The 27,740-nt window shown below is 52.6% G+C and overlaps 1 protein-coding gene across 3 annotated transcripts in view; it reads left to right on the top strand.

Annotated features, from left to right (window-relative positions):
• Positions 1-27,740, top strand: part of ADAMTS2 (ADAM metallopeptidase with thrombospondin type 1 motif 2) — a 205,018-nt gene that overhangs the window by 92,953 nt on the left and 84,325 nt on the right. For all 3 annotated transcript variants that reach the window (XM_074350140.1, XM_074350139.1, XM_074350141.1), the window contains one exon: positions 27,377-27,579. In XM_074350140.1, the coding sequence (XP_074206241.1) occupies positions 27,377-27,579 (203 nt within the window). The remainder of the gene's footprint in view (positions 1-27,376; positions 27,580-27,740) is intronic.

Below are 27,740 nucleotides of genomic sequence, written 5' to 3' on the forward strand. Positions count from 1 at the left end.
AGAGTGTACTGGTCTCTTACCAGGAGGGCTCGCTCCCCTCACGGTGAGGATACAGCTCACCGGCTGGCCTCCCTGGGCCTGGCACTGTGAGCACCGAACAGCTACAGAGCGGGACCAAGAGGCCTCGCTAGCTTAAGGTGTGAGTGGTCACCTGCTCACCACCGAGTATCACCTGGAATCTGGGCCTGACTGGAAATGGCTCAGGAAGGCAGAGGTCAAAGGACAGGTCAGTCTTTTTCTTTGTAATAGGTTTATTGAGATATAATTCATGTGCTGTAACTCACCCATTCTAAGTGCACAATTCTGCGAGTTTTAGTAAAGTCACAGAGTTGTGCACCCGTCATCACAATCAGCTTCTGAACACTTCTATTGCCTTAAAAGAAACTTTATGGTCATCAGCGCTCATTCCCCGTTTCCCCTCATGAGGCTTGACTTCCCCCTTTCCAGTCAGATGCCTTTTTTGTGCCTAGTTTCTCAGTTTAGAATTTCTAGTATTACGTTGAGTAGCAGTGGCTGAAGTTGGCTGCCTTGTCTTCTTCTGATCTTCCAGGAGAAGCTTTCAGCCTTCTACCGTTGAGTGTGATGTTGGCTGTGGGGCTTTCAGAGACACCTTTTATCATGCTGAGGGAGCCCCTGCCATCCCTAGTCTGCTGAGTGTTTTCATCCTGCAGGCGTTGGGTTTTGCCAGAGGCTTCTCCTGCATCAGCTGAGATGATCCCGTCTTGTTTTCCTCCGTTCTGTTACTGTGCTGTGTTGTACTGACTGAGCTGTGTATTTTGAACCACCCTTGCATTCCTGGAGTAAATCTCATCTGGTCGTGGTGTGTAACCCTTTGACCATGCTGCTGAATTCAGTTTGCTGGTGTATTGTTGAGGATTTTTGTATCTACATTCATAAGGAATATTAGTTTTCAGTTCTCTTATGATGTCTTTGGCTGGCTTTGGTATCAGGGTAATGCTGGAATGAGCATTAGAATGAGCTAGGAGGTGTTATTTTGTCTTCTATGTTTTTGGAAGAATTTGAGAAGGATCGGTGTTAACTCCTTAAATTGGTCGAGTTTAGCAGTGAAGCAGTCTGGTCCCGGACTTTCTGTTAATTGGGGATCTTGGAATACTGACTTCATCTCTTTACTTGTTATAGACATATTCAGATATTCTGTTAATCCTTGAGTTAATTTCGGTGGTTTGTGTGTATCTAGGAGTTTGTTTTTTTTTTTTTTCCATTTCGTCTAGGATATCTAGTTTGTTAGTATACAGTTGTCCATAGTATTCTCTTGTAATTCTTTTTATTTCTGTACGGTCAGTAGCAATTTCCCCACTTTTGTTTCTTATTTTAGTAACTTGAACCTTCTTTCTTTTTATCTTGGTCATCCTGGCTGAATCTTGTCAATTCAAAGAATCAACTTTTGGTTCCATTGATTCTACCTATGGGTTTTCTGTTCTCTTATTTTGTTTGTCTCTGCTCTAATCTATATTAATTCCCTTCTTCTGCCAGCTTTGGTTTTAGTTTGCTCGTCTTCTAATTTCTTAAGGTGTGAGTTAGGTTACTGATTTCAGATCTCTCTCTTTTTTTGTAATGTAGGCGTTCACAGCTACGCATTTTCCAATGAATCCTGCTTTTGCTGTGTCTCATAAGTTTTGGGTACGTTGTGTTTTAGTTTTCATTTCTTTCACGATGGTTTCTAATTCCCTTGATAATTTCTTCTTTGACCTGTTGGTTGGTTAAGAGTGTGTTGTTTAATTTACAGTTATTGTGAATTTTCCAGTTTTCATTCTGCTACTGATTTCTAACTTTATTCCGTTGTGGTTGGAGAAGATACTTCGCTTGATACTTCATTTGATTTCAGATTTTGTTGAGATTTGTTTTGTGGCCTAATGTACCATCTTCTGGAAAAAAAAAGCTCCATTGTCTCTAAGAAGCGTGCATGTTGTGCTGCTTTGGGGTGGGGTGCTCTGTATACACCTGTCACGTCTAGCTAGTTCACAGTGCTCTTCAGAGTCTCTATTTCCTTATTGATTTTCTGGATGTTGTTCTATCCCTGATTGAAAGTGGAGCATATTTATAGTAACTATAAATGGTGCATAACCTTTAAAAATTGTGAATTACTCTATTTTACACCTGTAACCTACATAATACTGTACATCAACTGTACTCCAATTTTTAAAAAGAGAAAGTAGAGTATTGAAGTCTTTAACTGTTGTAGAATTGTTTGTTTCTCTCTTCAGTTCTGTCTGTTTTTGCTTCCTATATTTTGGGACTTTGTTGTTAGATGCATGTATGTTTATAATTTTTATATCTTCTTGATGGAGTGGTCTTTTCATTAATATATAATGTTCCTCTTTGTTATAAACAGTTTTTATTTAAAGTCTGTTTTTTTCTGATATTAGTATCTCTTTTATGTCTCTAGTATGTCTCATATTCCCAGATCTCATTTGCTTACTATTTTCACGGAATTTCTTTTTCCAGCCTTTCACTTTCAACCTATTTGTATATTTAGATCTAAACTGAGTCTCTTGTAGACAGCATGTAGCTGGATAATGGTTTTTAAAAAATCCATTTTGCCCACTTCTGCCTTTTAATTGACGAGTTTAACCCATTTGCATTTAAAGTAATTACTGATAAGGAAGGGCTTACTTCTATTTGCTATTTGCTATTTGTTTTCTATGTGTCATATATTTTTTGTTCCTCAGTTCCTGCAATACTGCTTTTTTGTGTTTAATTGATTTTCCCCCAGTGTATTGCTATGAATCTTTTTCTTGTATCTTCATCTATATATTTTAATGTCATTTTCTTAGCAGTTACCCTGGAGGTTATAATTATTATCTTAAATGTATAACTTTTTAGGTTGAATGAATATCAACTTAAATTTAAGCAGTATACAAAGACTACGCTCATATATAGCTCAGTCTCCCCCACTTTTTATGATATTATTGTCACATCTTTATACATTGTATGTCCATTAAAAAAGATTGGTAATTGTTGTTTTATGCATTTTCTATTAAATAATACAGAAAAAAAGAAGAGTTACAAACCAAGAATATGTAGTTACCTTTACTGCTATTCTTTATTTCTTCATAGAGATTTGAGTTACTGTCTAGTGTTCTTTTATTTTAACTGGAAGGACTTCCTTTCACATTTCTTGAACAGCAGGCTGACTAGCAACAAACTCCCTCAGTTTTTGTTTATCTGGGAATGTCTTAATTTTTCCTTAATTTTTTGAAGAATAGCTTTGCTGGATATAGAATTCTTGCTTGACAGTATTTTTCACTAGCACTTTAAACATGTCATCCCTCCATAGTCTCTGATGAGAAATCAGCTGTTAATCTCTGAAAATTCCCTGTAGGTGTGGAGTCATTTCTCTTGCAGCTTTTAAGATTCTCTCTCGTGTGTGTGTGTGTGTGTGTGTGTGTGTGTGTGTGTGTGTGTGTGTGTGTGTGTGTGTGTGTGTGTGTGTGACAATTTGATTATAATGTATCTTCAAATGAATTTCTTTGAGTCTGTCCAACTTGGAGATCCTTAGCTGTGAGATTCATGTTTTATCACATTTGAGAAGTTCTTGGCCATTATTTGTCTAAGTATTCTTTCTGCCCTTTCTCTCTCACCTCTCTGTGACTCCTATTATGTGTATGTTGGTGCATTTAGTGGTTTGCCACAGGTCTCCTATATTCTGTTTTTTTTCCTTTCTTCTTCTTTTTTCCTTCAGCTCACACTGGATAAGTGGACTGATTTGATTGATTTAACTGATTAAAGTTTACTGATTTGCTCGTATCTGCTGTTGAACCTATCTAGTGAAATTTTCATTTCAGATTCTTTTCAGCTTCAGAATTTCTTTTGGTACTTTTTCTAATTTCTATCTCTATGTTGACATTCTCTGGTCAGACATCTTCCTGCTGTTTTGCTTTACGTCTTTGTCCACGGTTTCCTTTAGCTATTTGAGCATATTTAAGACAGTTGATTTAAAGTCTTTGTCTAGCAAGTCCAATGTCTAGACTTCCTCAGGGTAGGTTTCTCTTACTTTCTTTTTTCCTGAGAATGGGCCACACTTTCTTGTTTCTTTGCACGTCTCATAAGTTTTTGCTAGAAACTGGACATTTTGAATATTATAATGTGGCAACTCTGGAAATCAGACTTGCCCCCAACCCCAGAGTTTGTTGTTGCTGCTTGTTGTGCATTGCTGTTGTTTGCTTAGTGACTTTTCTAAACTATTTTTATAAAGCCTGCTCTCTTTGTCGTGTGTGGCCGTTGAAACCTCTGTCCCTTTAGCTTAGTGGTCGGCTGGAGGTTTGACAGGGGTTTCTGTAAATGCTCCAGGCCAGGGAGAAACAACACTCTTTCAGTCCTTGCACCTGGCTCCGTGTCGTGGTGCTTCAGTGGTTAGCCAGACTACTTTCTGGGCGTATATGCAGTCCTGAGTATGTGTGTGACTTCTAGAGTCCCTGGTACATATAAAGACCTTGTTTCTCCAAGAAGCCCAAGAAGGGAATGTTTCTTTCTTTCAGTGTCCAGACCTTGTGGAGGGCTTCAGGGCAGTCACATGGCCACCCCCTGGGCCAGTCACTGTGGTGGGAATCAGGGTGCCAGATGTGGGCTACTTGGCTCCTTCTCCAGCCTCTTCCGTCCCAGGCTCTGCAATGTGGAGTTGGAAGGCATGAGAAACGCTACCGGCCGGACTATCCTGGTGAGATACTGTCTCCCTTGAGAGGGATCTGATGGGAGAGGGAGCTTCATACTCTTGACCACACCCATCCATTATGCTGGAACTTCCCTTAAATTGATTTGGTGGCAGTGGATCTGGGGGAAGTAAGTAGGAAGTGGGCTATGGTTCAGGTGCCAAAGACTCTTGCTGTCAGTATTGAGTTTTTTTTTTAACCAAGATTCAGTGAATTTTCTAAACAAATGATGCTTCTTCACTTGCTCTATGCCCTTAGGACTGTTTCCAGAGACTTTAGATTGTTGTTGTTGGTTTTCTTTTTAATTATTTTCACCAGTAATGGTTGTTTCGCTGAGAAGTGGGTCCATGGGATTTCGCACACCACCATTCTAGAAGTGGAACTCTTGGAACAAGTCATTCATTTTTGTTGTTGCTGCTGTTTTTGTTTTTGTTTTATTGAAGTATAGTTGATTTACAATGTTGTGTTAGTTTCTGGTATTCAGTATAGTGATTCAGTCATGCATATATGTGTATATATACTCTTTTTCATTATAGGCTATTACAAGGTATTGAATATAGTTCCCTGTGCTATATAGTAGGACTTTGTTGTTTATCTATTTTATATGTAGTAATTTGTATCCACTAATCCCAAACTCCTAATTTATCCATCCCCCATTCTTTCCTCTTTGGTAACCATAAGTTTATTTTCTATGTCTATGAGGCTGTTTCTGTTTCGTAAATAAGTTCATTTGTCTCTTTTTTAAGATTCCACATATAAGTGATGTCATACGGTGTTTTTCTTTCTTTTTCTGGCTTTCTTCACTTAGTATGATGATCTCCAGGTCCATTACCATTGTAATGCTGCAAATGGCATTATTTAATTCCTTTTTATGACTGAGTAGCATTCCATTGTGCACATATATGTGTGTGTGTGTGTGTGTGTTTGTGTGTGTACCAACTCCTTTATTCAATCATTAGACAGTTCATTCTTAACCTTTCTTAGGGCCATAGCATGAGAAAGATAAAGGACTCTATATTTGTCAGGGTCCTCCAAAGTGTAAGTGATGGAGACACAAATCTAATTAAGCCAAAAGAAAGGAAATGTACTGAAGCATGTGACTGTGACAGTGGGCATAGCTTGACCAAAGGAAGCTGCCAAGGCTCTGTCCCTCCCTCCCTCTACTGACTCAGCTCTCTTCCGCACAGACCTCGCCTCAGGTTGGCTTTCCACATAAGCAGCCCTAAGCTTATGCGTGAACTTGCTGACCCAAGAAGGGAATATTTCTTTCTCGCAGTGTCCAGACCTTGTGGAGGGCCTCGGGGCAGTCACATGGCCACCCTCTGGGCCAGTCACTGTGATGGGAACCAGGGTGCCAGGTGTGGGCTATGTGACTTCCCTGCAGCCAGCTGGGAGCAAGATGGGCACAATTTACACACAGACCAGGGCCACATGGGGTGAGGAAGGGTTCTTTCCCCTCAATAGAAAGAGGGGTGTTTGCTTGAAAAATTAACAAATGGCTTCATTACTCCTTTCAAAAACTGCATACAGACAGGTATACACACTATTTTGTGTACAATTAATTTTTACTTGCTGTAAATCTCTTTCACATGCTCAGAACTTAGAAACAGACTTCGTGAGAGTTGTATCTCCTTTAACTGTACTTTTCATGCAAAAGTGATCGGTCACTTCCTGAAACACCGAAACAAATTCAAATTGCACAAGTGAAGGAAGGAGCAAACTTGAATCCTGCCCGAAAGTAAACTTCTCCAAGAGGCTGCCACCATTCGACTTCAATAAATTGAAACTCCAGAATGGCTTTTGACACTGCCTTTTTCACATCATTTTGGACATCAAATTGATTTTGACTCTGTTTTGACGGCAGTGAGACTGAAGACTCTGACTCATGAAAGTGCAGAATAACAGACCCAGCCCGCCTGGCTCTGCGGAGGAGGGGGTGCCTCTGGACCGATCCGCTGTGGCCTCACTTTCCGCGAGTGTGAGGTCATTGCTGGCCGGCGTGCCTCGCTGAGGCTGCCTGGGGCGCAAGCCCTGGCCGCCTGTCAGGGTCACACAGGAGGGCTGCCGGGGACCAGGAAGTGTCCACGCCGTCCGGAGTAGTTTCCGGGTGTCTGCACATCGCCTTGGTTGACGTGGTGATGAGACTTGTTGCTCAGCCCAGCCGGCAGCAGCCTGGCCTCCCGCTCTGGAGGGTTTGCCCCTCTCTTCCTCTCACACTGCAGTTTCTTCTTGGCCAAAGGACATCATTGTTCTCCGGCAGCTTCCACAAAGGGCCTGGGTTTACCTCATCCATGCAGCTAAGCCCATCTGTCAGCGAAACCCAGACTCCGGCTAAGTCCTCCCATCAGATTCTCCTGAGTGTTGGGGTTCCTCCTCCTCCGCCGAACCTGAGACCTCCCCCCTGACTTGGGCTGAGCTCATCAGAGTCGTCCTGTGGGAGGCCCATCGAGTTATGCCAAGAGTTCCACCTCCCTTTCTGGACAAAGCCCCCGGAAGAGACGGGACATGAGCTCTGAATCTGAGAATGTTTATAATTTGTACAGCCATGACCGGCCTTGTGTCAGTGCCTCGCACGGCAGCGCCTGAGGTGGAGGCGGCCAGGCGCCGGCTGCGGGAGCTCCCGCCTCGCAGCCCCGCAAGCCCGCACCTTGACACGCATTACAGGAGCTCATTAGGCAGAGGGTCGCATTCTGGGAAACCTCCCGCCAGTTTGATGATGGCGCAGGTTTCAGGGTGTCCAAAAGGACTCACAAACTGGATTTTTCTTTGGTGACATCTGTGATCATGCCCCAGGTTTATTTTGCCAGGAACCTTGGTCCCTGCGTAACCTATAACCTGTTTCAGCATCACGCCCTCTGATCACAAACTCTCACAAACCATCAGCCCATCCATGCTGTTGAGTTTTCCTGTCTCTTGCCCGCCGTGTCTTCTCTTCACCCCGATCCAGCTTCCTTCTCTGAAATTACTTAAATACTGTTCACGCCTTGTGATCACTCTTGCTTTGTAACACTGGCTGGCGTCCTGATAGAATGACCTTCTCTACCTACTTTGGACCCTGGGAGTCCCCAGACAGAGCTGCAGGAAGACACTCAGCCTCACGGGCGGTCTCCTTTACAGGGACTGTCACAGAGCCCAGTGGGTCTTCAAGCTGCCAGCAGTCAGACCGCACTCCCAGTGCTCTCCCCTTCCCAGGCCACTTTTCCTGTCTTTCCTGTCTCAGCACCTCCTACATCACGTCCCCATCCTCATGTGCTCCCTGCTGGCTACACGTCCCCATCCTCATGCGCTCCCTGCTGGCTGTCGTCCTTTTTAGGCTCCCATTACAGCAAAACTCCCCCACGAGGAGTCACTGTCTCCAGTTCCTCTCCTCCCGTTTTGTCTTAACCCCACTTGCCTTTTCTCCCATTGCTTTGCCAAAGCTGTCCTCCTCAGTGTCACCGATGACTTCCATGTTGTGAAATCCACTGGCTAGCCATCAATTTCCCTTGGTAGCATGTGACGGGGCTGGTCCCTCCTAGCCTTGGTGTGGTTCATGGAACACCCTGCTCTCGTGGACTCTGACCCCCACACTAGTCTTTGCTGACCACCTCTCTTTCCTCCTCGCTCTGAGTGTGTGGGTGGACCTCAGGGCTCCGTCCTTGGAGCCCTTCTCGCCTGCCTCCACACCTCCCGCTTGGCGTGTTCATCCGTCTTGCTGCTTTGGGTATCATCGGAATGTTGATGGCTCCCTGATTTGTCTCTTGAGCCCAGACCTTTCTCCTGCACCCCAGACTCAATTCCCAACTGCCTTCTTGACCTTTGGATGCCTAACAGAAATAATGAACTCAGTACCCTCACGGACACAGACCTTACCCACACCGCTGCTCCACCGGCTGCATCTTGTCTCTGTGGAGAGCGGATACTCCCTCCATTTGCACAGCCTAAGGCCCTGAGTTACCACGGACCCCTCTTTCCCTCTCACACCCCCTGTACAGCCTGTCAGGAAGTCTGTTGGCTTCACTTTCCAAAGCCACCCAGGGCCTGACCACCTCTCCTCCCCTCCGCTGGCCCCACCTCAGGCTAAGCCACCCCCTCTGCCTGGGTGGCTGCAGCGACCTCCTCACAAGCCTCCCTGCCTCGCCCCCTGCCACAGCCCAGCCCCCCGCTGGGGTCTAGCCTCAGTGCAGCAGCTGTCATTCTTTTCTCTCTAATGGCTTTATTGAGATATAATTCACATACCATACAATTCCCCCATTTAAAATGTACAATTATGTGACTCCTAATATATTCTCAGAGTTGTGCAGCCATTACCACATCAGTCTAGGATGTTTCCATCACCCCCAGAAGACCCCACACTCCTCAGGTATCCCCGAACATCTCTCCCTCCCCCCACCCCTAGGCAGACACTAATCACCTTCTTGTCTCCATGGATTTGCCTGTTCCAGGCATTTTACGTAAATGAAATCCCACAATACGCCACTTTCCTCCAGTCATTCTCGGATGCCTTCAGACAGATCATGTCTGTCCTCTGCCTAAACCCCCACAGTGGCCCCCACTTCATTCAGCGTAAGAGACACGGTCTTCACCGTCTCCCAGCCCCTGTGTGACCTGGCCCTTGGCCTCTCGGAGCCACTGCCCACTGCCTTCCTCCTGGCCTCCCTGCTCTGCACAGGCTCTTCCTTCTGCCTGGATGCTCTTTCTGTGACTCCAAGGAGGGAGAAACCTTGGTTCTTGTTTTGCCTGAAAGAGAAGAATTCAGATGGGAGATGTAAGCTCTGTGTAGTGAAGGATTTTAAAGATTTTATTAGTAGAGCAGAAGTCCACGTCCCAGGACGGGGGGCGGGCTGATGCAAGGGCGGACAGCAGGGTCTCTGCTTGCGCCTTGCCTTACGCCCTTGCTCAGAGGTGGCCTCCTGATGGACAGCTCTTGCCCCTGGAGGGCTCAGTCATGCTCGTCCCCTTCCGTGCATGTCCTCACCCGTGACGCACACAGAAAAACCCATGGGGGGAGGGGCTAAGCCACAACGCTGATTATATTACAGTGAGCATTGGGTCACGTCCGAATAGGTCCTTGTCACTACTGCTCAGGTGCGGCCATCAGGGTCTAACCCATCTCTTGCTGGCGCTCATTTAGAGGAAGTAAAGCCCTTTTATGCTGAAGACACGCATTCTGCCAACTTCCAACCATCCTCCCTCTCCTCTGCCTTATCTGCCCGGTGCCCCCACTTATCTAACTACCTAACGTTTCCTCAGATGCCCCCACGACTCTCTCCCTCACCTCATTCAGGTCTTTGCCCACATGTCCCCTTTCAATGAGATCTACCTTGACCACTCGAGTATTTCGTAACCTGCCTCCCCACCCCCCACCCCCCCACCATCGTGGCCTTGGCACTCCCAGTCCATCCACTCTTCATTTCTTTCTCTCCCTGGATGGCCCCTCCCCCTACTGGAGTCAACCTGGGCAGAGGGCTGGGCAGGGTGTGGTCAGTTGATGGGTCAACATCTTGCGAGGCTCAGCGACATTGACAAGCTAGGGCGTGGCACGGGGCTTCAGGGCTGGGGGCTGAGGCTTTGCCTGTCCGCTCAGTGCAGCTGAAACAGGAGGGGAGCCCGGACTAGGACTAGGGGCTGATGGGCATCGGGGAGACAGGAGGCAAGGCTGAGGCAGAACGATGCCTGAGGAGGGGCTGAACCAGATGAGGGGTGACCTGTGCCCTGGCAGGTAGGGAGGACTATTGGAGCAATCCTGGTGCAGAGGGGACCCCGGGACCTACTGGGAGATCTGCCTGGGGCTCACATGGTTCATGTGGGGGCCCAGGACTGGGACCAAGTCGGTCGGCATCAGTACTGGAGTCTATGTTTGGTTTGGAAAGAGGTGGTCCACCCTCCTTCCCACCTCCCTCCCCACTCCCCTCTCCCCCAAGGCCAGGCTTGGCACACTAGCACCTTCACTGGCCCGGTTTGGGTACCTGGGGTCAAGATGGGGAGAAGGCTGTCTTCCCCATTACCTAGAAGTTTGGCAGCACCAACCCCTGCAACCTGAGAAAAAGGGCCGGGTGAGTTTCTTAAGGCTTCCCAGCTGATTCGCTTCGGCGTCCCTCAGATCAGCACTCGGCCCGGGCCTGCCACAGCTGGCAGAACTCGGGCACATGTAGGTGGATGGGCGCTTGGTTCCCCAAGCACGAAGGGCATCATCTCTGTTCCACACCCCCTGAGCATTCTGCGGTGTCCTGCGACGCGGGGGCAGCCTCCTTTTCTTGCTCCTGGTTTATTCCTTCATCCTGCCTTGCATAAGCCAGTCGCTGGGACCTGCCTCTCGGCCAGGGCTGGTGGTCTAGAGATGAATTCAACGCGTGCTTTTCCTTCGGGAGCTTGTGAATTTAACAGTTCCATGTGGTCAGTGTTTTAGCAGAGGAGAACACAGGGTGCTGTGAGAGTCTAGAAAAGAGAGTGACTCTCTCTGTCTGTAGGTTTATGAGCTGGGGCACGGGCCTGGGTTTTAAAGACTGAATAGGAGTCTTCCAGGAAAGGCCAGGGTGGGCACTGTGGGCAGAGCAAGCAGTATTTTCTAGGACCCGTGGCTGTAAATGCATTGCAGGGCCGTCAGCAGATCTCCCGGGCAGGAGACAAGTGTAAGTGGTGACAGAGGGGCAGGGGCTGGTCAGGCCTTGGCCAGTGAGGCTCCCACTCCTGGTGGGGGGGTCTGGGTCAGCCCGGGAACCGCTGCAGGGCCGACGTGGCGAGCTCTGTGCGGAGGCCGGTGCCAGCCGAGTGGAGGTAATGAGGTGTGACCTCATCACTCGCAGAGGAGAGGCGGCAGAATTCGAGGAACGAAGTGGAAAGGTGCCAGGGTTTGATGACTTTTTGGATGCGGAGGGGAGATGGGCGGTCAGCGGTGCTTTCCAGGATACGGGTAGGAGAGGCGCCGGTTTGCCTGGGGCTCGTTGACATGAAAGGGAGTTGTGGGCAGCTGGGTGGCAGGTCTGGAGCCCGGGAGGGCGGTGCAGGCTGTAGACGGGCAGGCCCCTTCAGCCCACACATGGTCCTGCAGGTGGAGGCAGCAGGCGTGGAAGGAGGGGAGCAGAGACTGAGCGTGACGCCCAGAGGATGCACAGCGCTCCATGGTGAACAGACAGACCCCGGCGTGGAGGGCCCCAGTCTCCCGAGCTCAGTCTGCTGTGGGGATCCGCCTTGCACCCGCTCCGAGCTTAGAGCTGGCAGATTTCTCCTGGGACACCCCACCCGGGAGATGGGATGCAGCGCGTTCAGAATTCCCTGCAGAGCAGGGGTTAAGCCCCGTGGGGCAGTAGTGTCTCTGGGCACCTACTTTGGATGCCGGTGCAGCAGGGAGGTTCTCTGGGGGCAGACAGCATGAACAGGGTCCCGCTGCCCTGCATCAGGGTGGGGTTACTGGGCGGTAGGACACCCACAGTCAGTGGGGTGGCAGGGGGCCGGGCTGGGGGAGGACCTGGAAGCCAGGTCCTGGCTGCAGGAGGGGCTGGACAGCTGTGAACCCGTCTTGGTGACCCCACAGCTTTTTTGTCTCCTGACCTACCTGGCTCAAGACAGTGTCCAGTGAGGGAGAGGCTGATTGGCTAGAAGAAGGCTGTGTGCCTGTGAGGGACCAGTGATTCCTGGGAACAGGAACACAACTGGGCTGCTGCTCCAGGAAGGGAGACTGGACACTGGGCAGTCCCCCAAACCTTGGTGCCTGGTCCTTGCACCTTTCTGAGGACGTGTGTGCCAGCATGAGTCTGTGCTCGGAATACACCACCCCGATCTCAGATGTGTAAGAGAAACCTGATTCCCTTCCATTTTTTGAAAGCCCCACTGTATTAAAAAGTGAAGGAGACCACACAGGTACATTTTAAGTGTGTGCATGAAATAAAAGAAGTCTTATACCAAGGCGCAGACACGCTGTCAAGTCCATAGCCCCCACCAGGCAAGGGTTCCAGAGATAGGACCGCAGGCCTCCCTCTCCAGATCTCGCCCTCTCTATGCACCTGTGTGCGCAGCCTCACAGGTGTCACATCCTACGTGTGTTTCTGATGTATATTGGAGGTTAGGTCTCCATCTGGCCTCCCTTAGGCCCTGGACAGGTCATTGTGTGCGTGAGTGACGGCCTCTGGACCTGCCCATGCTTGTCACAGCTGAGCCCGGGGAAGCATTTCAGGACCAACACCTGCTGGCGCAGGGAGGGCCGGGCTGTGCCTCCTAGTCACCGCACGCACCCAGGCGCCTGCCCACCTTGCCTGCTGGCCGGCCCCAGCCACCCTCCTGGGTCTCCTCTCGCTAATAAACCACTTAATCCTGCAATGTATTTCCTCCGACGGGCCAGCCCATCGATCGGGACTCTCGGGGACTTGATTACAGTGCTCTCTAACAAAGTCAAGAGCAAATTTCCACGAGAGGTTTGTAGTTACGTAATTATGGGGCTTGGTGTGTATGTGCCAAGGCGCAGAATTGTGTGGGGCAGGGATGTCAAGGGAAAAGGTCAGAAAATTAAATGAGGAAGAAAGAAGGTGAGCATTAGCGAGAGAGGCCGGGCAGGGGCTCCCAGCAGCCTGGAGGAGGGTGCGAAAGGGGAGTTGTAAAAACGAGCCATTTCACGCTTAATTACAATTTCCCATAAGGTGCTTAGAGAGTGATGATGTGCATTGAACTTGGACAATTAATGTAATTAAATATTCATGGTGCCTGCGGCCCATTTCCTGCCTGGGGATCTTTGGAAGCAGAAGTGATTCTTCTTGGAGGTGATTTCAAGAGCAGCCTGGGAAGGGGGGCTCCCGGGGGCTGGGCCTGAGGGCTGCTCCCCTGAGCCCCACATTGGGGCGGGACCTCTCAGAAGAGCTTTTTCGGGCCGCAGCCAGAGGCCCAGGCGGGGCTGGGTATCACTCACCTGTGGGGAAAGAAACAGGGGGCTGGTGTTTGTGACCAGTTCCCATACTTTGCTCAGTTCCAGGCCATTTCAGTCTGACTCGGGCTGTCACCCTCTTTCCCCGATTCTCTGATGGAGGGCCTTAAGGCCCCCTCATGTTCCCTGAGCCCCAGCTGTTCATGTGCATTGAGCATGTCCTCTGTGAGCCCTTGCTGAGGTCATTATGCCTATTTTTCAGATGGGGAAACGGGCCCAGAGAGGGAGTGGCTTGGCCGTGTCAGTCACTGCGGGGCTGCAGGCCGCCGGCTCACTTTTTCTTTCTTTCTTTTTTTTTTTTCTTCAGAACCTGACCATCCCACAGGCTCCCCAGGCAGATAGGGGGGCTCCTGGGAGCTGGGCATGCCAGGCGTGGAGCCGAGGTGGCAGACTGACCTGGGAGCCCAGCTTTGGCTGGTAGCACAGGGCTCACATTATTTTTAATTTGCCTTCTGATACCTAAGGACCCGAGACTTCACATGCAAATCCAGATTCCTGATTTCTTTACACTCAACGCCCAGTAACGTGGACCTTCCTCCTCCCAGCCACCGCCTTCCAGCATTCCACCCCTCCCTGCCCCGTGGCCTGAGGCTGCACTCCCACGTGGCTTCTCTTGGGGGAAATATTTCTCAGTTAAAACTGAAAAAAACAAAAGATAAGCCAAGAGGGCCTGTGTTTCCAGGGAAAAATGGGAGAGCATATTTCTTTCTGGAGATGCAGGCTGTTTCTCTGTGTTTGATACGTAAGCAAGGTGTGTCTGGGTCAAAGAGGGGAGGCATCGTGCCACGCTCAGCTTGGCCACCTGCGGTCCCTGCCGGCACCAAATCCTTGGCTGGCTGGCACAGTGGGGACCCTCAGGACTGGGTTGGGGGGCCCAGTGAGTGTCGCGTTGGCATGACGCATGGCCCGAGGCTTGGGCCAGCAGCGGTGTCTTCTCCGATGGCTCCTGCAGGCTGTCAGGAAGTGCCGGGAGCCATGGCAACGGCTCTCCCAGGAGAAGGGGGTAGGTCAGTAGCCGCAGCAGACCCGCTGCAAGGCCAGGCCAAGCCCTCTGAACGTGCAGCCTCCACCCACCCCTAGCCTCCCGGCTGCCCCCTGCTCCACCCCTGTAAAAGATGGCCAGGAAAGGAGCAGACGGACCTCCCCTCAAGGTGCTGCTCACGGCTGCTCCTGCCAGGGAAATGCCGGCAGCGACTGCTTCCACGCCGGCAGCCCCGCGGGCCCTCACAGCGTCGGTCTACTCAGAAGTAGCCTTAGGGTAACAGTCATTTTTCATGTATCCAACAGGTGGTTTGGGCCCTGGTTTATTGATTTGTTTGTGCCAAGTTCCTTGTGAGTGTCTGGGGACCTGGAGAGGGGTCAAAGGGGGCCTCAGTCTTCCAGGAATTCCCCATAGTGTGTGCATGTGTGTGTGTGAGAATGCGAGTGTGGGTGAGTGGTGAGCTTGTGAGAGTGAGTGTGCATGCGTGTGTGCTTGTGCGCACACGCATGAATGTGTGTGTGTTGGGGAACAAGTCAGAGCAAGTCGGCAAGTCTGTGATGGTCACATGGCCCCGGGATGCTGCATGGAGGTTATCCTGCAGATAAGACAGGCCTGGCAGATGGTCGGGACTGAAATACTGGAGGAGTGAATGAACCAATGAACGAATGAATGAAAACGTAGGTTTTGGGGACCAGGGAAGGATCCACCAACTCAGTCTGGGGGAGGGCCTGGGGAGGGGCAGGCAGACAGGAACTTCCCCAACAGGAGAAGAGTCGGGGCTGTACCTAGAAGGAGGAGCAGGCTTGGCTGGGCAGACGGGTAGCTGGTCAGAGAGGGTGTTTCTGCCCCAGTGAGCAAGCTTCAGGGATGGGAGAAGCCCCGAGTGGAGGCAGGCAGGTGGGCCAGGGTGGGGTCGTGCGAGGCCTTCCTGCCCTACTTGGCGCTGCAGGAGATGGGACCTGGGACCCGCAGGCCCCAGCAGCCCTCTTGGTGTCCGTGTGCTGGGGTGGCTGGGTGGGGTGGCGGCACACGCCGTCGTGACAGTGGCCCCGCTGCCCTGCACAGACAGGCAGGAGCACCGTGGTCCAGGGTCTGACTTGCACAGACACTGGCTGGGTCGTACCTGCTGTTAAACCAGTAAAGGAAACCCCAAACCTTAGAACATGATGACTCTGAGGTTGTCTGCCCGCCCAGCCACCGGCCTGTCCTCTGGAGCCCTTGTCCAGGGCAGCCAGGGGCCTGGTGAGCTGGCCCCGCGCCATCGTCTCTGCAGGAAGCGCAGCCCTCGGGCGGCCGTGGGCCCTGGCTTGGAGGGCATCCCCTACGCCCTCCCCGCGGTCTGTTAGGAAAGGCCCATGTGAGGCTGCGTCACGGATTAAATTTACAGGCTTCAGCACTTGCTCTCATTTCTCATTTCCTCCCCTCTCTGGTTGGGGCTGATCAAATTAAGCCCCGTCAACACCGTGGTCTGACAGGAGGCTTGGTGCGGGGTGGGGAGCACGGAGAGTGTGTCTCCGTGGCAGCCCCAGGTCCCCACGGAGGAGGGGTCCCCTGCCTTCCTCCTCAGTGACTGTAGCCTCTGAAGGCAGGAAGCATCATGGGAGAGGGGCATGTGGGCTTCTCAGTCCCATGGGCGGGCCTCCCTGAATGTCAGTCAGGAGGCCTCAGCCCCAGGGCTGCCCCATTGCCCTCCTGGCCCCGGGGGGCGAGGGCAGTCCCCCGGACTCCACTCTTTAGCAGGCCCTGGACATGCCCAGTGTGGGATCTTCGGAATCTTTCTGTCCACTATCCTGCTCGGGCCACAGAAAGGTTTTAAAGCAAAAGGACCTCACGCACGTGCACGTCCCAAGCAGGCACTGACCGCAGAGTCCATGCAAAGGGCACACCTGTCTCCAGAGCTGTGCCAGGCACTGCTGAGCGCGGCGACCCTGAATCTGGGCCCTCAGTGTCTCTCTCCTACTGTCCAGTGCCCACTCCTGATTAGACCATCTCAGCAGCTCAGAGCAAGATACCAACAAGGCAAAGAGCGAGGCGGGCAGGGTGCTGAGCAGCTGAGGATGCTTTCTGCTGCCATGGAAACGCTGTCCTGCTCCTCCCAGTCCTTGTTAGAGCCCCACAGCTCAGGGCTGGAAGGGGACGCGGTGAGGCGGAGTGTGTGTCCTTGTGCCGCAGGGTCACGGCGGTTTGGCTCTGGGGCAAGGCCCCCAGCTTGGCGTGTGACCCCCTCCTTTCAGCAGCCTCTTGTCCACCAACCCCAGGGCGGCTGGCTTGGAGCGGTGCTGTCCGAGCTCGGGTGCAGTGGGCTGAGCTGGATTTCCGGAGTCAGACACCTTACCTGCTGCTCTGATCCCATGGGCCAGAGCGTGACGTGGGCCTGTCCCTCCATCTGCACAAGAGGGACTCCATCCCTGCTCCACAGGGCCACTGGGAGAATAAACAAGGGATGTCCGTAAAGTCTCGATGTCCCTGGTGTCATCTCATCATCAACAGTAGGGGCCATTTCCCATCATGCTGCTTATGACGGTGCCTGGGAACTCTCCCTCCTAGGAAGGTGGCTTGATGCTGCCGTGTGGCCTATCCTGCAGTGCCACCTTGAGTCCCAGTGTCAGCCAGGGGAGCCACTTGTCCTGGCCCCAGCACCCGTGTGCTGGGTTCCAGGTGGGGCCAGGAGGGGTACAGCAGGGGACAGAGGAGCGAAGGACAGTCCAGGCCCAGGCCAAGGGAGGGGGTGTGGACAGGCTGCTGAGAGTCCGTGCAACAGTGAGCCTTGAGCAGGGCTGGGCAGCGTCCCACACCTGCTGCCTGTGCTGGCACCAGGCCCCTCTCAAAGCACCAGGACCACCACCCTGCAGAGTCCTTGCCCACCCTGCATGACTCGGGGCTTCATATTGGAGAAGACGAAGGGATCAATGGGAGAAGCAAGTGGGCAGTTGGAGAGAAATGCACCCTGTGGAACTTGGATTTGGAGGCTCCAAAGACCGAGGAGCTGGTTCCTGGTGGAGGCGTGAGCTGGGGCCGTGACAGAGGGTTGGGGTGTGGGGTTGTGGGGGCAGGTTCAGAGACCCTTAGGATGAGGGTGGAGCGACTTTGTGGGTGGGGAGAAGCAGGCCCTGCTCCTGGTGCGGGCCTGGGTGGGTGCGGCTGCCATGAACCGAGGCGGGCAGTGCCGTGGGGTGGGGGTTGGAGAAGGCATTTAGTCCTGGAATTCTGAGCGTGGGGTGCCTGAGGGCCTTCTGGGTAGCGATGCCTCGGAGGCTGCTGGATGTCCAAATCTAGGACTCCGGAGCGTGGGCTTTCTCTGCCTGTGACGCCTTTGTACAAGCTGTGCCCGGGCGGAAGCCGCGAGGACCAGGGCCCCTTGACGTCGCCCGTAAGCACCCCACTTGCCAAGCCTCCCACTTCCTCTACATTCAAAACGAAATCCCAGGGAATCCTCCCTTCTGCTGGGACCTGTGGGTGTCTGTGTTTTGTTCTGAAGTTCACAGTAAATATTTTCATTAAACGATCTGCCAGTCTCTCCATTGTATCCCGCCATCTGGCTGCTGCGGGCTGGTGAGCGGCTGTGCAGAGGTAACTTGGGGCCAGTTCCCCTTCTCCCCACTGACCGCCAGCAGACAGGCCATTTTTAGGGACCTGCCCTGCCTTGGCCGTGTGCAGGAGCTCGCCAGGGGAGGACTTGCAGCCCCAGTTCCCAGGTGCCTAGTGGCTGAAGGAGCCCTCGTGCATCCCTGGACCTGGGTGGGCTTCCAAAGCCAGCTGGATGGCGGTTCGGGGGAGCAGGGAGGGTGCAGCGGAACCCAGGCCATTCCGCTGGTGCCAGAGTGCAGAGCGGGGCAGGGGTGTTAGTGGCCCTCCGTGTGAGGGCTGTGGACGGCAGGCCCCGGGCTCTGCTGCAAAGAGCTTCTGGGCATTCAGCAGGGCCCCACTGGTTTGGGCTGAACCTCAGTGGCCTCAGCACTCCTGCAGGTACCCTTACTTCTCAAGGACACGTACCTGTGGGCGCCCAGCCCCTTCTCTTGGCCGCATACCTTAAATCCGCAGTGGGCTGTCTCTCTCCCTGCCCTGTCTGCACTGGAGTTCCTCCGAAACTAGGAGACGCAGCAGAGCAGCCCCGCGTGATGCTAAGTCTCAGGGCGCTCTGGCTACAAGACCAAGAGACGGTGTCTAGCCTCGACCAGTGCATGTGATCGTGTGTGAGCGTGTGTTTGTGTGTGTGGCGGGGGCATGTTAGGACTCTTGTGGTTTCAAGGCAGAATCCAAATGAACTGACTCAAAGAGCTGGAGTCGGGGGGTATATCAGCTTCGCGTGCGGCTGAAATCAGGCCCTAATGGATGTCTGTCACCTGTTCCCTCCATCTCTCAGCCCTGCTTCTCCTGAGAGGAGGAGGTGCCCACAGCCCCTGCCTGGGCCATGTGGGTGCACTGGGAGCTGGGGGTTCGGTGTGGGGCGGGGAGGTTCACCAGGCGACAATCAAGGAGCGTCACCCAGAGAAGGGGTGGGCTGCCCCGCAGCATAGCTCCAGGTGGCTCCGTTCGCCTCCTGGGGGCAGGGGGTGCTGGGCAGTCTGGGTGTTTCCTGTCCACCACTGAGGAGCATTGGCCCCCCCCTATCCCTGGGAGGGCATGCCCTGGGGGCAGTCTCTTTCCCTTTCTCAAGACCCCTCACCATTTCCGCCCAGAGGTCTGTAAGGGTAAGCAGACCTGGGACTCCAGACGACGTTCGCATCTTGCAGCTCTGGTCTCTGAGATTCGGTGCAGCTGTTACAGATGAGGCCCTGATGGACGAGTGCTGAGGGGCTGGCCGGGCCCCAGGAGCCCCTCCCCACTCCTCCCCTCCACCTCGAGTCATAAAAATGACACTGGATGAGCTGCGTCTGCTGGAGTTGCCAAAATTAATTCCGGTTCGGTAATAAAGTTATAAAGGGCTGGGATGAAATAATCCTAATGAGCTTCTTTTAATAAAGCTCACCAGTGGGGCTCTGTGCTGATGGCCCCCAAGGGGCTGAGCCTCTTTCTGCTTTTCAGAGCCTCCAAAGAGCCTGCCAGCTTCCAAACAGGGCTTTTGCCGTGTCCTCATTATGCTGCTACATAAACATATTTTATCTTAATGATCATCTTTAGGGGAATTTGCAGTCACGGAGGGCTTGTTTCTTGGTCGTTGATAAATGGAAAGGATGACTTTGCTCCAGATGACCTGCCCGGGACGGCGGTGCCAGCGTGCTCCTCCAGGCTGCTGGTGTGCAGGACTCTGGGCCTGGCACGCCGGCCCTGCAGGGGCCTGCGCGCGTTACAGAGGGAGAGCTGGGCTGGCCGTCTGGCCCTGGTCTAGTTCCATGGGTGTCACTCTCCCCTTAACAACATGGCATTTCCTGCTGTGCAGGGCGGTTGTAGAGATTCAAGATTCAGGGGCTTCTGAGCACTAGGGAGGGGAGAGCATTCCTTCGCATCCCCATGCTTGACAAGTTGGGTGGTAACAGAGTCCTGGGCGAGCACACCCATCCCCCCATGTGCTCGCCAGCAAAGGCCAAGGGTGTGGAAACTGCTCAGGGCAATGGGCAGTGGTAGGGGGACCCGGAAAGCACCAGCCTTGGAGTTCACAGCCTGCCTGACACTGAGATCATAAAAAAGCATTTAGCTGAATTTTCTTCTAGCACTTTTATGACTTCATTTTCATCATCCTCAGTGCAGGGTCAGGATTTGATCTTTTCTTCCTCTATCTAACCAGTTGTCCCAACATCATTTAAGAAAAGAAACCATTTATCTCCACAAATTATTCTCTCTCCTTTGCCCCTGCAGTGAGCAACCGTTCTCAGAACAAAAGGATCAAAGGGTATCCTTTTGTTAGTGTGTATTTTTGCAAAATCAGGGTTGCTCCTTGACTGTGTGTGCTACATTGCATCTCATTCTGTTTCTTACTTTTTTGCCCCCAGCACTCTAAGATCAGCCTGTTTATGTGGGTGTCAGACTTCATACCTCTGCGTGGCACTGTGTGGGGTCTCACCTGCCGATGACACCCAGGTTGCCTCCTAACTCCCCCCGGCCTACCCAAGCAACGCTGCCGTGAACAGGTCTCGGCTGCCTCCTGAGGGACCTGTGCGAGCTTGTCAGTCTGCATGCCTCATCCCGGGGAGGGGGCCGTCTGACGCAGAGCTGTCACCCTGGGGTCACCCTTCACCATCCTCCAGGGGAGTCCCTCCTCCCTCGTGTTGCGTCTCCTGCTTCCTGTATCTCTAACCTTCCACTTTCGAGGTTGCCTCTTTTGTTTTGAAGGAGCATATCCTTCAGTAGCTTCAAAAGGGTGCCGGACAGGTAAAACTTTAGAGAACTTACTTGTCTGCAAGTGTCTTTCATACTTGATGGAGAGCTCGTCTTGGTATAGACATTGTGAAGGCTTTGCTCCACTGTTTACCTGCTTCTCATGCTGGTTTGGGGAAGTCTAAAACCATTCTGCCTCCAGTCCTTCGCGACCTCTTCTGTAGCTGCTTCCCCCAGCCCCCTCCCACTCTCTGTGATAGCATGTGGACTCCTCCTTGGGTTCTGAAATTTCACGGTGCTGTACCATGCCGCTGGCCTGTTTCACCTTCCGCGTCGGGTGCTGGCTGGGCCCTGTCGGTCGGGGAGCAACTTTCAGTTGTAGGAAATTTTCTTGAATTGTTTCAAGAAACATTAATTCTTTCCTCCCTGCGTTCTCTTTTCTCTCTTTATGGAGCCTCTGTTGTATGGATGGTATACCTCTGGTCTGGCCCTCTAACTTTCTTATCTTTTTTTCCTGATGGTTCAAGTCTCTTGGTCTTACTGTTTTACTTTTTGGGAGATTTCTCAACTTTATCTTCCCAGTCCTTCCACTTCGTTTATTATTTCTGCTGAAATGTTTTTTTTTTTTAATTGAAGAATTGTTGATTTACAACGTTGTGTTAGTTTCTGGTGTACAGCATAGTGATTCAGTTATGCATATGTATATATATTCTTTTTCATTATAGGTTATTGCTGGATATTGACTATAGTTCCCTGTGCTCTACAGTAGGACATTGTTGTTTATCTGTTTTATACACAGTAGTTTGTATTTGCTAGTCCCAAACTCCTAATTTATCTCCCTCCACCCCACGCATAAGGTTGGGCAACAAAAGAAGTGGCTGGGTCTCGATGCTGGTTGTCAGGGGCGTCATGGCAGTGATGCTGCCTTCTGGTCTTTGATCAGATTCCCTAGAGAAGCCTCCTCCAGCCTCCTGCCTGGGGGTAAGGACCTGACCACCAGCATTCTAGGAGCATGAATTGTGGAAGCGGGCTGGTGTCGCGGCATTCATTTCATCCTCCTATTTTTTAGCGTGGTACCCATGCTCGCAACTACACCTGGTGCCTGCAACCCAGAGACCTTCTTTTCCACCTTTTCAAGAGAGAATGAGTGTCCGGACCAGTGCAGTGTTAGTTATTGGGCTGTTGCTGGGGCACAGGGAGTGGGGAGAGGGTTTGGCATTAGTCGTCAACGAGTCCTAGTTATTCAATCTACCCTTCGCCCCACTTCCAGGAGTACCAGAGGCTTCTGTGCTGCAGACTGGAAGAGTCGTGGCCATCTGCTCAACATGCTAAGTCCATGGCCATATCATCTGCTTTCCAGCCTCCAACAGTTCTGTTACTTTTTCCTCTCCTGTTGCCTTGTCCTGTAGGCTCTTCAAAAAAACACATCTCTCTACTAAAGTTGTAATGGGGTTCCAAAGAGGCGCACAATTGGATGTATGTGTTCAATGCACCTTTTTACCCAGAGGCCCGCTGTGTGCTTGGATCTGCGTTAGGACTTTGTATTCAGTTCCACGGACCTGTTTCTCACGACACTGGTACCATTACGTTCTAACTAATGTTATCTTGCAGTGCGTTCTGTGAGCTTGAAGGGTAAGTACCTCCTCATTATTGTTCTTCTTAAATACTTTTCCTGGCTGGTCTCTCATACATAGTCTTCCAGTTGAATTTTGTAATTATTCTGTTGGATTTTAACAATTTTTTGATGGAGACTGTGTTAAAATTATGGGTTACTCTGGAGAAGAATCAGCTTGCAATCCAGGAGAGTGTCGTCGTGTCTCCGTTTACTGAGGAATTTTGTTTTGTGGGAGGGCTTGCGCTGTATTGATTTACTCCTTGTGTGGTCTGCATACATTCATTATTTTTGTCTCTTCCTAGACATTTTGTGGAGTTTGTTCCTGTGGTTGAATAGCCGTGTTTTCTCATTCTGTTTCCTGGCCAGTCACTGTTATGTACAAGAAAGGCACTGACCTTCGTGTACTGATTCTGTGTAAGATGAGAATTAACTATTCCTTGTCAGTTTGGTAAAACTCTTCTGTAAAACCTTCTGGGCTCTTCTTTAACTACTTTCTTCATTTCTTCTAAGGTTTACTCAGGTTTTCTACTTGAGCTGACCATTGGAATTGATACTCTCTTCTTGGTCTGGGCAATTAGAACAGCATATCTCATGGCTGGTGCTCAGGGTTTCAGGGCTTGCCTTCGTGTTTGCTCTGGTTTTGCTCTGTCTTTGCTCTGTGCTAGCGGCCGTGGACACGGTTTTTAAGTTTTCTTTTTGTCCGAATGTACAGTCAGATTTGGAATTTGTTCCGCGTGTGCTTGAACAGGACTCATCTTTCTGGTTGTTAGGCTTAAACATTAGGTGGTTTCAGTCCTTCAAATGGTAGCCGACAGCCCTACCTAATGTTTTATCTACTTCGTGTGTTGTTTTCTGGAATAAAGGCATTGAAATGCACAAAGAACTGTGGCTCTGTCTGTTTCTCCTTGTATCAGGTTGAAGCTCTGTTAGGTGAGTCGAACTTCGGGACTTTCGCATCTTCTCAGTGAATTGTTTGTCAGTTTGCCCCTTTAACGTCTTGGATTATATTTTATCTCATAAATGTCATTACTCCTGGTTTCTTTTTGTTGGCGATTAACATGGCACCTCTGTCTTCGCCCCATTTGTTTTAACTCCTCCTGGGTCATTTGGTTTTGGTTATGCCTTGTGTTAGTAATTTACAGCAGGATTTTGTGCCAGCTCCTGCTCCTCTGCCAGTCACCTCACTTTTGCTCTGGCTTCCCGCCCCACCGCACCCCATCAAGCCTGGGTTGGCCAGCCCTGCTGAACCTGCGTCTCCTTCCAGCCCAGCTTCCGGCTCCCACGGGGACCCCCTGCCTCCCCACTGTTGGCCCTGAGTGCCTCCCATTGCATCCCTGTGCTGGCTCCTGTCCCTCACAGCCCTGCGGTTACCGGTGAGGCATGGGGGAAACCGAGGCACCCGAGACCCTGGGCCCCTGCCTTCCGGGGAGGGGCCTCTACCCAGGGAGGAGAAGACAGTTAATGCCCCAGCAAATCACGTATGAGATCTGAGCTGCAAATGGTGGTGTGTTCATGAAAGAAGAAAGGAAGATGCTGTCAGGGAGATACTGAGGGAAGGAAGAACCTATTTTAATTTATAATGAAATAAGGCAAGTTCCCCTGAGGAGGGGACATTTCGGCTGACACCTGATGGATGACAGGGAGTAGGTCCAGTGAGGAATGAAGGGAAGATCATTCCATGGAAAGCGGACAGCGGTCTTCCCCGCCACTGAGCGGTGGCTTCTCACGGCTCTGTGCCCCTCCTCCCACTTGCAGGCATGTAGCTGGGGGAGGCAGATGGGGTCCAAACACATCCAGTCTGGCGCAGGAGGCAGTGCAGGAGGGAGTGCAGGAGGCAGTGGGGCCCTGGCACCAAGGGCTGCGGGTCCCCTTCCCTCTAGACCTCTGGGGAGCTCCTGCTGGTCCTGGTGGGAGGGGCTACATTTGGGCAGGAGCAGCAGCAGGAGGAAGGGCATCCCAGGAGAGGCCAGTGCAGCAAAGCCTGGGCGTGGGATTCGCACAGGGAAAGCAAGCACCCAGGCGCCCCTGAACCTCCAGAGCAGGTGGCACCTGCTGCATCATGCTCCCAAGGGGTTTGCAGACTCCAGACCCCGGGGTTTCTCTTCTCCAGATAAACCTGCTTGGTTCTACCAGTTTCACTTTCCCCACACCATCCCGTGCTGCCGGTGAAGTACACGGGCCACTCTCGGGGCATGTTAACAACTTTGGATCCCATGACTTGGGCTGGGTCCCTGCCCCTCTGTGTTGTGACTTGTCTGAGTCCCTTAAACTTTCTGGTCCTGGGGTTCCTTGATGCTAAAATGGGGACAATAATGAGGGTAGTGAGGGCCCCCGAGGGGCCCTGTCCTCTCTTGATCTGCACTTTGACCTTGGATTTGGGGGCATCTCTGTAGGGGCTGGGCCTTAATGTCCAAGCCATCCCCCCAAAATGACCGTGGTCGAGATAATGATAAGAATCATTACGCTTGTGGTGAAATTAACATTTCTGCTGCGTTCTTAGAAAACATTACTGCTTTTAATGGACCTACAACATACAACGTAGTTAAAACCTGTGCTTGCTTGGCAGAAGCAGCTGCAAGACGTCCCCCAGCCAGCTCTGGCCTGATGGCAGCCCTGAAGCCCCCCACAGAGAATGTCAGGAAGGGTCACTGCGTGCGGACTTCTTGGGTTAGGGTGGGGAGCATACTCTGATGCCTTAAGGGCAGCGAGGGTGGCAGGCCAGGTGGCCGGGGGAGTGAGTCCCCCTGTGTCCTGTCTCCAGGCATGGCTGTCTCTCCACAGCTCAGGATAAACTCCCCTACCCCGACCCTCTGCAGTGACTCCTTTCTTAATTTCTCAGAGAATCTGGCTATTCTAGATTTTAACATGACATCTCCCAATTTGGAAATACAGTCGGGCAAATAAGGTACGTTTTAAACACCACGTGGCCCTAACAGGCACCCCCGTGGTCTGGCTTTGCCCAGGGACCACTTGTCAGCGACCCCTGGCTTGATGGGGGCAGAGGGTGAGATCCAGCCTCTTCCCTGGGAAGAGATTTTATGGAAATGACCATCTTTCTGCTTCCCAAGGTGGCTCTGAAGGTGAGCTGTCCCTGCTTGTTGGAAATGCAAAGAAATAAATGTGTAAAAATAGAGCAGCAATTCCTCAAACCCCCTGTCAGGTTTAAGTAGCCAGCGTCCCCTCTGGGAGCAGCAAGGATAGCCCTGAGTCACCTCCAGGCAGCGCTGCAGGGCTCTGCCCCCCGCCCCCCGCCCCCGCCGTGCCTGTCCCAGGAGCAGCGCTGGGTAGTGGCTGCCGTGGGCACGTGTGCCTGGGCGGGGCGGGGTGGGGCCCTGGCAGGTGGCACGGGGATCCCAGGAGGCACAGGAGTGCAAGGAGCCGCTCAGCCCTGGCCTCAGCGTACTCCTTGTTTCTGTGAAGTCCTTCATCTGCTGCTCCTTCAGCTCCACCCTTCCTTCTCAGTCTCTGTCCGTGGCCAGGTTGCGGGTTTGTGCCTCAGACCTGACAGAGAGCAGGTGTAAAGGAGAGAGTTTCTGGCTGACAGTCAGCCACATCGGGGCCCTTCCTGTCTGTAAAATGGGGACAGTCATGCATATCAAAGAGGCCCCGTGGTCAGCACTGGACCCCGGTGGCTGGGCACCTCAGCTGCCTGTGGGTTACCCTGCTGTTCTCAGAAGCCGTGCTGTGTCTTCAGGGTCTGTCGCATGCCACTGTGACATGCCTGGAGGAGGCAGCAGACAAGAGCCTAAGGGACAAGCAAGAAGGACTGTTCTGCAAGGGCCCCACCCTCAGCCGCAGGCCTGCAGGGTTGGTGATGGCATGATAACCTAAGTTCTAGGTCCTTCCTAAGGCGGGAGGCTCTGAGACACACCCCCTCCCCCCACCAGGAAGGCCAAGGAGGAGCAGGACCCCGGGGTCAAGGACCTGTCACAGACACAGAGACTAGTGTGGGGGTGAGGGGGTAGGCTTTGGCACTGGGGCATTTTGGGCAGTGTGGTCTGGGCCTGCCAGTGATGCTGACAGTCAGCCTGCTCAGCTCGGCTGCAACCCTGAGAGGTGGGGGCAGGGTCTCTGGTCCAGGGTGGGCTCCAGGACCAGTGGGAAGGCAGAAGGGACTTGAGGCAGAAGCTGCAGCTGTACAGACAGTGTGATGACATCTTGGGGTCCTGAGCAGGATGGAGCTCCATCCCCGGCCCCTCAGCCGAGGCCCCTCAGGCCCATGCCCCCTAGATGGACTGCAAACTCTGAACAAGGTGTCCAGCCTGTGGGGACCAGAGGGAGCCCTTGCCAGACAGGCGGCGGTGGAGGATCTGTCATGAGAGAGGCTCGTCCTGGTCCCTGCATGGTTAGGTCCAGCAGCTTCTCATCTCCTCGGCACTTGGCACCAGGGGCGGGCACAGACAGGTAAACCAGGGGAGTGCCCGTGTCGGGGTCCCAGCCTAGAATCTGCGTGGACGGACCTGGAACACAGACGGGGGCCTGGCTTTAGCCAGGGACTGAGCAGGAAGTTCTAAAGGGATCTGTCTGAAAAGACGCAGTGAAAAACATGTCACCTGGGCTGGGCTTCAGTTTCCCTAGTTACAACCGGGGTGGCAACACCTGGGAGCCTGCCCTTTGGCACTGGGTGGCCCTTTGGAAAGTGCAAGCATGTGAGAGGGTGGAAAGGGTGCTCTGCCGGCCCAGCTGCCGGCCTCTCTGTTCATCACTGGGTGCCGGACCTGGCCTCTGTGCGGGCCGCGCTGCAGGTTTGCATGCTGCTGGGTCTGAGTTGACTCGGCACGTCACTGCTGCCCTCTCTGAACCTCAGTTTGCTCTTCTGTGAAGTGGGGACAGGAGTGCCCTTGGCAAGGTGATAGCCAGGCTGGCACCCGGCAGGCTGCGTCTGAATGGCGTTTTGTCCTGCTGCTACGTCCCAGGTGAGCCCGGGCTGCTGCAGCAGACTGTGTCCTCTCTCCTTGCAGGGGTCTCCCCGGGCAGCCTGGACACCCTCAGCCACGCCCTGGGTGTCCTGGAGGAGCACGTCAACAGCTCCAGGCGGAGGGTGCGCAGGCACGCTGCCGACGACGACTACAACATCGAGGTCCTGCTGGGGGTGGACGACTCCGTGGTCCAGTTCCACGGGAAGGAGCACGTGCAGAAGTACCTGCTCACCCTCATGAACATCGTGAGTGGGGGCGGGGCACGGGGGCGGGGCCGGGAGGCCGGGGCGCGGCGGGGCCGGGGCACACACGCTTGCCACTGTTTCCTGGTGGAGCTGGGAGTGAGCGATGTGGCCACAGGGAGGCTCTCCGGGTCCACAGCTGAGAAAAGGTGACCCTCCCATTG

The sequence above is a fragment of the Camelus bactrianus genome, chromosome 22, assembly GCF_048773025.1.
Source record: "Camelus bactrianus isolate YW-2024 breed Bactrian camel chromosome 22, ASM4877302v1, whole genome shotgun sequence".
Lineage (NCBI taxonomy): Eukaryota > Metazoa > Chordata > Mammalia > Artiodactyla > Camelidae > Camelus > Camelus bactrianus.